General features: G+C 35.1%; 1 protein-coding gene across 1 annotated transcript in view; it reads left to right on the forward strand.

Moving 5' to 3' along the window:
* The first annotated feature begins 3,649 nt into the window (after nucleotides 1–3,649).
* LOC129926386 (uncharacterized) overlaps nucleotides 3,650–12,052 on the forward strand; it is a 31,237-nt gene continuing 22,834 nt past the window's right edge. The window contains exons 1-2 of the mRNA XM_056029990.1: nucleotides 3,650–3,809; nucleotides 10,498–10,918. Of these exons, the coding sequence (XP_055885965.1) occupies nucleotides 10,670–10,918 (249 nt within the window). The 5' untranslated portion in view covers nucleotides 3,650–3,809; nucleotides 10,498–10,669. The remainder of the gene's footprint in view (nucleotides 3,810–10,497; nucleotides 10,919–12,052) is intronic.

The raw sequence follows: 12,052 nt of genomic DNA on the forward strand, positions 1-12,052 counted from the left end.
CTATCTCATTTCTATTAAAATCGTTAGAGCTGTTTTCGAGATCCGTGTCCAGGTTTTTGAGCCCAACCAGTTTCCACGAAGATGCGAGTTCAATAGAGGTTTAGAGCCTACAGGCTAATAATCTGCCAATAGCACTGGTCTGCCCTGACGCCGGAGGTCATTTTAAGTGGTGTTGAGACTGGAATGGACTTGATGATAGAAGTGGTGTGTGTGGCGGGCATGTTCTTGTAGTTATCTATTCTTGGTCGTTCCCCAGGATCGAGCCGTTCAAACGATAGTTGCAATATTGGGTATATATTGAAATATATTCGACCGTTCTTAGAAGTTATGTTTAGAATAACTGAGATAGCGTTTTTTTTTTTTTTGTTTGAAATAAAAAGTTATGCAGAAGCCTCTCGTGAAAACGGTTAAATTTTAAAATGTCATACTCAGAAGATGAAACAACGTCTCTGACTTAAAATTATTATTAATTTTGAAACTGATGGAAATGTCATCTTGAGGCCTACTTGGTTATTGATCAACCATTGCTTAGGCATATAGCTACAATGAAACTACACAATTATTCTTCCCTTGAAAAGTGGCCTAAACTACATTCCTTCTCGCACTCCACTCCCCCCCCCTTTCCCATTTGTCAATACGTTACGCCCACCTTCCCCATGGGCGTACCCCACTGTTTGAGAACATAGTGCTACACTACGTTTAAATTTGGCTAAATTTCTAAAGTGGCGTTACAGTGCTAACTGAATGTTCGAATCACGAACCATAAAATGCTTATTGAAATGTTTAGGCCTATTTCTGTCGTTCAAAGAATACATTAGGATGCAGTTAACGTTGTAATGGCTATGTTCATTTTTGTGTTACAAGAACATTGAACAGAGTGACCGAGGGATAGATCATTTGAGATGGACTTTTTTGGATTCTGTAATATGTTTTTTTTTTCTCCTGTTTGCATGTTGGAAACATGTCCATAGCAGTGTTTGGTCCGGGTCATTTAAACCTGAGCGGACATGAGGTCAACTGGGGGCTATTGAGTAGCCTATAGCGTGACCCTTAAACCCAACCATGAATGACTTACCACTTGAGCCTCTCTCAAAGGGAGACACCTCTAGAGCTTCTTCATTCCTACTGAATCCAACAAAAAGTCAAGTTCAGTGGTTTCCAAGCTTTTTTGGTCACGTGTAAACCCCGTGACATTTTTTGTCCAGTAGACCTCTTGTTTAGCTAATTATGCATGAACTGCAAATAAGTTTCTTTTCTTTTTTTTTTTTTACTTATTTCGAACAATAGCAAGTTTCAGGGAGAACAAGTAATTAAAATGTACCTACATTTGTGAATGAAATTAAAATAAAAATAATAAATAATTGGTAAGCCTAATGGCTATTAGGCCTACATGTGTAAAAACGGTATTTAAAACTTCTTTAACGGCTGGCAAAATTAATTGTTCAATATTTGAAAGTATTCCATAGCTTTATCTATTTTATTTGGGTGGTATGGTCTCAAATAGTATTCAGACTTAAATGGATTCATGGTGTCATTACATTAAACGCTTGCCTACAGACAATTGCTTCTTGGATGAGGAGGGAATGAAGCCAAATTTTTAATAATCAACATTGTATTGTCTACATTTCGTTTTTAGTTTTTAATTTCGGCCATGATAAATATTAGTTACCTCTAGACGAAATGAAGTAAATAGTTTATTACAATTAAAAATAACAGTTTTATATTGAAATTACAATTTTAAGAATTACATATGAGATAAATCTTACATGTGTGTATAAATATGGTCATTCCAATGATCGGAAATTAAAACTTAAGTCACAACCCTCTTTAACGAGATGCACTATCCTGGACCGCCATTTACATCCCATTGACTCTCCCCCCCCCCATTCACTTTTCACTTACAATAGACACATCGGAAGTTGTCATAGACCCCTGGGGGTCTATAAAGTCCACTTTTGAAATCACAGGAATCAATTAAAAACATGAACTAATTAGTTAATCAATGAGACGTAATTGATTAAATTTGTTTTACATGAAACATCTACTTAGCTAACGGAAGATACTCCTTACAAAAAAAAAAGAGAGATATATCAGCGATTGAATGATGTACACCCTCCAAAGCCCGAATATGCAAGATAACAGACGCGTAAAAATCACAAGATAAGGTGAGACACTAATGCAGTTGTGTACAGTTAAGATTGATTCAAGATAATTGATGCAATTTTACTCAAAATAAGCGAGGGTTTTTTTTAAAGTAGTTTTCTATTGAACTTGTTTTGTTACTCTACTCAATAGACTAAACTCACGAAACGTTTATTTTTGTTCAAATTTGTATTTGATTTTTTTTAATGGTTTTCATAAAAGATAGAACAACTATCCATTCATCTATTTCCCTGGCAAGTCAAGCCTTGAGTCAACAGAGAAATATGCAATCACGTCTAAAAGGGAAAAAAAAAAACATTCCTCGGAAAATATTGACGTGAAAGCAATGAACACTAAATTGTATGTCGACTATTGGCCTGCGGGACTGCAAGTACTGATGTCACTTTAGAGGTCAGTGACCTAGAAATATCAACTGCTCAGCTAAGACAGCTACAATTTATAGGCATAGCTAAAAGCTAGACTCAATGTACCGGTAGTCTCAAAAATAACTTTTTCAAGACTTTCATTTTACGCATTTGCTGGACGCTACAAACGAGGCAGGTACGAAGTTGACATTTATCTCTAAGGTAAACTTCTTCTGTACGACAGTGAGTGAAGGCAGACAAGACAATGTTTTTCTCTCCTATTTGCTTGTTGGAAAGAAGGCCATAGCACTTCTATAAAGTGATGGGAACTAAACACATTTTTAAAAATCCAACTTCAACTAAATTTAAACTAAACAAAAAACAAAAAAAAAAAAAAACGAGCATATCAAAAAGTTAATATTTTAAAAAGTTGAACAAAACAAAAAACGAAATATTAGTTCACAATTTTAACAACTTTTCTGAACTTTTTGGGCAAAACATTTGCAAACATAAACATTTAATGTTCATGGCAAACAATGATAAACTTTTAAAGCTTATTTATGTAATAATAATTGTATTTGACAAAGTAAAAACCAAATGACCATTATATCAATGATCTGAACATAAACAGACCCAAACGTCATTGACTGCAATGACAGCATCAATCAATCTATAAAGTAAACAAAAAAAAAAAAATCAATCGAAAAATGAAAAAAAAACAACTTGTCAATTCGGTTAATTGATCAATTATCTTAAACAAAGAAAATTGCATTTTGTAAAAATCATTTTCTAATTTGTTTTCTTAATTTCAATCGCTCAACTTATAATTTAATATATATATATATATATATATATATATATATATATATATATATATATATATATATATATATATATAATGTGAAATAGTAGTCACTGGTAAACTTTTTTTTCTTATGGTAGATAAATATCTATTAATTTTAAGACCCTAGAAATAGGAGTACCATAGGGCCTACACAGACCACACTCCGGCATTCCTAGTAAGTTACACTTAAGAAATGTTTCACTTGGCAACAAAAATGTAAAGATCAATATCAGGTTCAAACAGCCGGTTCAAACAGCCACGGGTCGTGTATGCCCCGATTCCAGACCAAGTCACTGGTTTGACAGCCAGGTAACAGAAGTGTACAGACCTGGTCAGTCACAAGTGGTTGCTATTTCAGACACAACCCACCGCTAATCTACTGCTGCTTCAGGGAGAGAACTCTTCGAATTAAGAGCTCTGTTGATTTAAGCCTGCATGACGTATTCGAGTCATCTGAGGTTAGTTTTAGGTTAATTGTGAGGTTAGTTTCAGGTTAATTGTGAGGTTACTTTCAGGTTAATTGTATGTTTCTTCTTTTTTTTTCTTACTGTCACATCGTCGTGTTATTCCTAATTCAATGTCTATATCTCTATATATATTTGACATTAGCTTGGTGACTTATGTGCAAGCGTTTTTTTTTTAAATGTTCATTATGTTTTAATCTTGTTTAGTTTTACAATTAAATTACTCATGTTTTCTGAAATTAGAAACGTATTCATTAATTTAATTAATTTAATAGTTGCCATAACGAAACAATAAAGATATTTTGTTTGAAATACATGTTGAAAGTTGTAGCGTGAGTCCAAATGTGGGAGACAAGAAGAACAGAGACAGGGAAGAGGGGAAACAAGGAGATACAAAAGAAACGTGTGTGTGTGTGTATAAGAGAGAGAGAGAAAGAGATACATGAATTGAGCTTTCTCTTATTCTTCTATTCGAAGTTTGCCATTTTGAAACGCCTAGGTTAATAATATAGAATGAGTGTAGAGAAATAGCCTGTGTTAGAATTGGGTTTGATGGGTATATTCATTGTATTCATCTCTGTTTCTTTCGTTTGGGTAGAGAAAAAGAGAGAAAGAGAGAGCGGTATAAAAAATATTCTTTCCCCTATTGTGTGAAATGAATGTGTATTACGCTGTTGTTCAGTTTTGCTCAACTGTTGACTAGCTCATTGTAACAACCGTCATAACTAGTCAAGATACAAAGATGTGACATGTAGAGATACAAAGATGTGACATGTCAAGATACAAAGATGTGACATGTCAAGATACAAAGATGTGACATGTCAAGATACAAAGATGTGACATGTCAAGATACAAAGATGTGACATGTCAAGATACAAAGATGTGACATGTCAAGATACAAAGATGTGACATGTCAAGATACAAAGCTGTGACATGTCAAGATACAAAGATGTGACATGTCAAGATACAAAGATGTGACATGTCAAGATACAAAGATGTGACATGTCAAGATACAAAGATGTGACATGTCAAGATACAAAGATGTGACATGTCAAGTTACAAAGATGTGACATGTCAAGATACAAAGATGTGACATGTCAAGATACAAAGATGTGACATGTCAAGATACAAAGATGTGACATGTCAAGATACAAAGATGTGACATGTCAAGATACAAAGATGTGATATGTCAAGATACAAAGATGTGACATGTCAAGATACAAAGATACGACAAGTCAAGATGTACAGATGTAATGTGTCATAATTCATAGATGTTAAATGTTATAATCCGAAGAAGTGGCATGTCATATAATATAAATGTAAATATGTGACAAATATTTCCCTCTGTCACTAAACATTTAGTCCTGTAGTGACACAACAATGGGAGAGAGGAAGGAATTGGGTGGGGGGGGTGTATTTCCTAGTGGCCCTAATCCACTGACCTAAACAAGAGTCATTTCTTTTCGTAATACATTCCAGGTTGAGATGGTGTTTTTTTTTTTTTTTTGTATTTCTGTCTCTATACTTCTGAGTATATCTATTGTTAAAGCTCATGTATACATAGTCAAAGAGCAGAATGGCATTACTGTTAATAAAACTCAAAATAAGAAACTTTCCTTTTTTTAAAGCGGTCCCGAAAGAGAATAGCTGCAATACAATTTTTGTGGTTTATCAGTCGGTCCGTCTGTCAGTCTATCCCGTTCAGATAACAAAAACTAGAAAAGATATTAAAACGCTGATATCACAATATTTTAGATTTTTCAAAGTTCTGATGCAACGGATACTCTTTTCTTTTCTCAAGGCAAATCATTTAATTTTTAAAGTTAAATAAAATTCTTCCTTGAGGTCTTGAATGAGAGATTGCCCCTTTTGAAAACCATCAATTAGATAATCATACAATAACATCAGCTAGACTAGTTTCACATTCAATGATATCTTAATAATAGTCAGTTCAATGAAAACATGTGTACATGTAATAATACTAACAATAATAAAATCTTACGTATCCTGTGGAAATCATGCCATCAGTCGGACTAACAAATACAATAGTACCGGCGACACTTTCGATATGTAAACGTCTTTTTTTTAATTTTTATTGTCGGTGATAGGGTTTTGGTTCTTGATATTTGGCATCTCATATCTTCTGATATTTATGCTGAAAATATTAAAACCTGCCTTTTTATTTGCCTGAGTGGACCACATCGGAGTCAGATTCTGAGTGTGTGTTTCCACACAAACTATTTTTGTAACCATGTTTAAATTTCATTCTTCAATAAGTAAATCAAATATTAATTTAATATTGGCTGACTGAAAGGTTGTAAACTGTAAACATTATTTTGTAGTTCATTATTGATATTTACAGTAGAAGTTTTACTAATATGCAGGTTATCCCAAAAAAATGTGTATAAATAATCAGCTACAATTTATTTCACAGTATATCCCATACTAATTGCTTTTGTCCGCAATATTCTAGTGAAAGCAGGAGAGGAAGGTAGGGACGCTTAATTAAAGTGAGTAGGACAAAATTGGGTTGGGGGTATTGGGGGAAAACTGGTAGACTTTGTATTTTAAACTATAAGAAACGAAGCTAGGAAAATAAATACAATTAGCGTAAAAATATTCAAATGAAATATATATTGCAGATATTAGGAATATCCATTGGCCGGTTGCCTTTCGCTTTTTTGGAGGAAATGACATATTAAATACAGATAGTTATATAGTGTACAATTAGTTCACAAAAAGTCTCTACTGCAGAGAGTAGGTGTTGTGTACATTTACTTCATTTATAGTGTCTATAGAGTGTAGGTATTGTGTACATTTACTTCATTTATAGTGTCTATAGAGTGTAGGTATTGTGTACATTTATTTCATTTATAGTGTCTATAGAGTGTAAGTAGTGTCTGTATTATGTACATAAAGTGAGGATAGAATGCAAGTATAGAATTAACATGGTAACTACGTGACTGCTCTCTCTCCCTATGCGGTCTCAACGTGTGGCATAGAACTGTGTCACAAAGTGTCAACAATAGCTTCACTCAGTATCAATTGTGTTACTCTCTCTTTAATAAATTCTCTCTCTTGCTCTCTCTTTACTTTTTCTGTCATTCTCTCATTCTTTCGCTACCCCACTCTTTCTCTCTCCCCACTTCCAATGTCTTTCTCTCTCTCTCTCTCTCTCTCTCTCTCCTTGAAACCCTTCTCCCTCCCTCCCAGCTACTTATCTCTTCATTAAGTCTGACCTGGCGTGGGTTGAGCCACACAATACATGTGAACAAAGTCTGCCCTAAAGAGTCATTGAAACCAAGGGATCATGTCTGGTGCACTAAGCTTTAACAAGAATTGTGCTTAGTGCTCAGGGGAACAGAAAACTTTTGATTAAATCTGGAGAGACTCATTTTTTTAAATACATTTTTAACTCCATCTTTTATCAAAACCCATCACCTTTTATCTAGACACACTTGAGCATATAAAAACACGAGCATTACACACCGGCTACGCCCGTTGATTCCCATGATTCATAGTGTTTGTTAAGATCTGAACATCCCTTTTTTTTTCAAGTTGTTTTTATTTTTATTTTCTATAAACGGGGCACATTTTAACCATCCCCTTAAGAAACCTTTTAGCTCGTGAATTAATGTATCTGTTACAATGAAATTTAACGGCTCGTTCTTTTTCTCTTTTCTTTTCTCTCTTTCTCTCTCTCTCTCGCTGGAACCCCCATTTTCGTTAAGTTTTTTAAACCTGCGCACCGTAATTTCTCTGGGGGCGCTGTGGATGAGTGGCTAAGAGCATGGCTTCCGAACCTGTGGCCCTGGATTCGAATCTCTTTGGTTTTGAAATTCGGTATTTTTAGGGCGCCCCCGAGTCCACCCAACTATAATTGCTACCTGACTTTAGTTGGGGAAAGTAAAGGCAGTTGGTCGTTGTGCTGGCCACATAACACCCTGCTCGTTAACCGTTGGCTAAAGAAAAAAATGACCTTAACATTGTTTGCCCTATAGATCACAAGGTCTGAAAGGGAAACTTTTTTACAGTAATTTCTCCGATATAGACTTTTGACTTAATGTCTAAAGACTCGCTTTATAACGCTCCTGCCCGTCGAGCATATTACAAATGGGAAAGAAAAAAAAATATTTAAAAAATACGGAATTTGTATGCTATTTAAATCTGATTGCTTATCCGTAGGATCAGTTAATTTTTTACTGTACTATTGAAACATGTTTCTGCAAATTTTCGTTGCTCATATATTTATCGCTACTTATTTTGTACACAATTTAAGAAATGTCTGTAAGCTATGTTGAACATCTCAAATCTAAAATTGAATGCATTTATTGTTAGATCAAGTAAGGGATAGAACAAAAAAAGATTTAACAATAGTTTTTATGGTCATTAACATGTTTATCACAATAATGATAAGGCATTGTCTTTGATTCCGAAGATTAAGAATGAGCTCAGTATTATAGAAAGCCAAGTAAAACCAGTTGCGGCATGCATTTTTCGTCACATATAATGTAGACACAGTCGTTGAGAGTCGGGGGACTATTTAAGCTTTATTTTACTCATTTGCACATTCTTTGGCAAGAGTTTTTCTTTTGGTCTCAAATACGTGCTTCTCCACCTTAGTGACAGCTCTCCGTCTTTTCACAGACCATCTGCTGCCAACTACTTTCCTCTATGCGAGTGAGAGCAAATTAGTACCGGAGTTAATCTTCTTTTAAACTCACCAAAAAAAGATCGCCTTTGGCATGCGGCCATCCCAAATACAGGATAGGTGTCTGAACAAACGTAGCTGTCGAATGGCAAGTAGTGCATCTACACTCTAAACCAGGCTCAGCAAGAACGTGATTATTTTTAAGGTAGTGTTGCAAAGGGGTGCTCCATTTTGGAGCGAAGGCACCTTTGATAGAAGCATTCGAGGAGCCCTAAATGCCTCTTCTAGAACACCCAGGTCTCAAGCCATACAAAAGTGTGGTTAGAACGCTGCTTTAATGACATCAATAAGAGGGATATTTCGCCATACTTTCATTTGGAGGTGCTGTTGGCCTTGTCTATGAAGACTGGGGCTTTCAGAATGATACAAAGATTCGCTGACGCTGGATACACTCTTTCTTTCTTTGAGTCGCTCCTTTCTGCCTATGGCCCAACATGCCAGAACTGCAGACGGCCTCATCTTGTTAACCAGAAAGACTGATAACTAGATTACTAAATTCTAGATCTATAGGCTATTTAGTTTAATGGACTCCCGTTACTTTCTTTAGCACTTAGCCTTAGCCTCTATGTCATTTCGACAAAAAATATTTTTCTCCTAAGGTCATGTCATATTTCTTAAATAAGATACACCTACAGAAATGTATAGTATTTAAATTGAGTCAGAAATTAAAACTAACAATTTCAGGGATTATTTGAATTTTAGGAAAAACCCTCAAGGTCAGGGGTCATTCCTAACTCCTGCTGAGCAACACTGGAACACATAAATACTTGAGAACTTTAAATAAAGGGAGAGAACTTCTGTTCTTGTTCGGTGTATGAGGACTATTTGTTAGTCATCTCCCCACTTTTTAAATATTTCATTATATTGTCACTAGTGTACAAAGGAGTTTCCACTACAATGTAGACTTGGTTCTTCGATGTAATTAATTCCATTCATTATATGTGATAGCTAAAGATCGTCTCTCGAAACGTAAAACGCCACAGATATGGCACAGCAATGAAGATCGGCTTTAAATAAATTATTTCAATCAATATTCTGTGTGTCTTCTTAGGACGCACTTTGCAACGTATTGCTTTCATTTTGTTGCATCTATAGATAATAGTATTGTAGTCTTGGTTTTGTATAAAGCGTATATCAACTCACTCTGTCTGTCTGGTACAAAGTTTGTGCACGTGATTTCTCCAGCACCCTATCTCGGATAAAGATGATGAAATTTTGTACAATTATTTATCGTATTTGACAAAACAAGAAGCAAAAAAATAAATTAACCAGTTTGTTAATTAACCATTGGTGATTTATCGAAAAAGTTAAATTTTATACTTTGTGTAGAGAAGTAAAAGTCGCTGCTTAAAAGTTTAAACTAACAATAGTTAAAAATAAAAACATTCAATTTTCATAAGCACTTCGCTGACATGGTGGTTGGTGTATTCGTCTCAGGAGGCTTGAACCTTTGAGTTCGAATTCAGGCCGTACAACTTTTTTTATAACGCATTTTAAAAAGCGATCACGGTAACATTCACGAGATAAACTCTTCTTTCATCTTCCTTTCTTGTCCCAACTGGTTCAGATAGGCCGAAGTGATAGGAGCATAGCGCATTGAGAAAGCTAAAAGCCTGAAATTGTGCTAAACAAAAACATTTGGTCAAAAATATTTATAATCGCACTCATTTATTATTGTTAGGGCCTTATCTATATCTATTAAAAATTTAATTACATGACTGATCCAAACTAATTGATGCAATTACACTTTCAATGTTGTTGTGTTTTTTCTTTGTGGTCTTTTCTTCTTGTTTTAACCACACTAAATTTAATATGTTTAGCTTACGATTTGAAAATATGCCTATATAAATGAATCTGCGTCATAAACAATAAAAATTTCAAATTAAAATATATGTATATTAAATGTACTACTTAAATTAAATAGAATTAACTTTTTCATACCCTTTATTTTTCTCTATCTTTCTTTTACAGATGTTTACTAAACAAGAGACCACTGAAACTAGGCCATCGTTTTTATTACTCTAGTTTATGGTCATTTCATTGACAGATTTCATTCATTGTTTTTCACCCACGCGCTGAAACACGTCTTTGTCAGCGCCATTGAACGTAGAAGCCTGGCTCGTGACCAGCTGGCGCCAAGGGCATGGCCCATTATGCGAGAGATAAGCCGCAGCAGTCAGCTCGAGCCATGAGCCTAGAAGTGGATAAAAACAGGTGGGACTTTCTTCAGAAGCTGGTGGCCATTGAAGAGAGACACGACAAGAAGCAAGAAGAAAGACGAAAGGAACTGGAGAGAGAGAAAGCTTTGGAGGTGAGAGAGAAAACAAAACAGGACGCCGCCACAAAACTCAACGACACGAACGACAGCTTATCAAGATGGCTCTACAGTCAGGTATATTGAACATTATTGGATCATATTAAGGTCTATACTGTAAGAAATTAATGATCAATTCATTCTTATGTTTAGTATCTTAGAGACACTTTGTTTAGTCATAAAAGCGACTACTTACAGGATTCCTCCGTGGAGTATCAGGATCAAAACACCAGGTTGTTGAGTAAATGCTGGTAAAATTTTAGCATATTTTTAGATTTGAATTAACTGTCTCTGCTCAGATTCATTAAATACTAAGATGAGAAGATTCAAGACAAAACCATAGGCCGCTATTGTGCTGATTATAAGCCGCGCCCGAATCTTAGCCGCACCCAATTCTGGGGGTAGAAAATCCGCAAGAAAAAAAACTAAGAAAGACAATACAGCAAGGGCGGACAACCTTTTGCTTCCGTGCGCCAGTTTTTTTTTTTTCTTATCTAATCCGCGTGCGCTACACAAACTTATAGGCCTACCCACTTTAAGTCATATAAAGTATAATGATTGATACGCATTCGGTCAGTTAAACATAGCATGTATGGTCAGAGTCAAATATATTATAGATATGGGCATATGTATCAGTTTTAGAGGGATATACTATAAATCAAATAAGAACATCAAACTAAAATGTTATTTAACCTTATTTAGGTCAATAATAGGATATGCATCCTCTATTTGGGACCCCTTCCCCCCCCCCCAACTCAAGAAAACATCAAGAAACTGGAACAGACACAAAATAGAGCAGTGAGATTCATAACAAACGAATATTCACACTTAACTAGAGTAACACCTTTAGTTAAATCACTAAATTTAAAAAGCCTTCAGGATAGCAGTCTTTAAAGTAAAGTAGCAACTATACATAAAACACAACCATAATCTTCAAATACAAAAACAAAATGTAATAAAATACTCTGAAAGACACAAAGATAAAGGCACAGTCCTCTTCCCATATGCTAGGACGAATTTGTACAAATACTCCTTCTTCCCTAGTGCTATTAGCAGGGGCGGACTGGGTATCAAAATCGGCCCGGGCATTACCATATAAACCGGCCCACAAATGGCATGTCATATATTTTAGGTGGGGGGGGGGGGGGTTACCCCACTCCGCAATTTATATATATATATATATATATATATATATATATATATATATATATA

Source organism: Biomphalaria glabrata, chromosome 1 (assembly GCF_947242115.1).
Source record: "Biomphalaria glabrata chromosome 1, xgBioGlab47.1, whole genome shotgun sequence".
Taxonomy (NCBI): domain Eukaryota; kingdom Metazoa; phylum Mollusca; class Gastropoda; family Planorbidae; genus Biomphalaria; species Biomphalaria glabrata.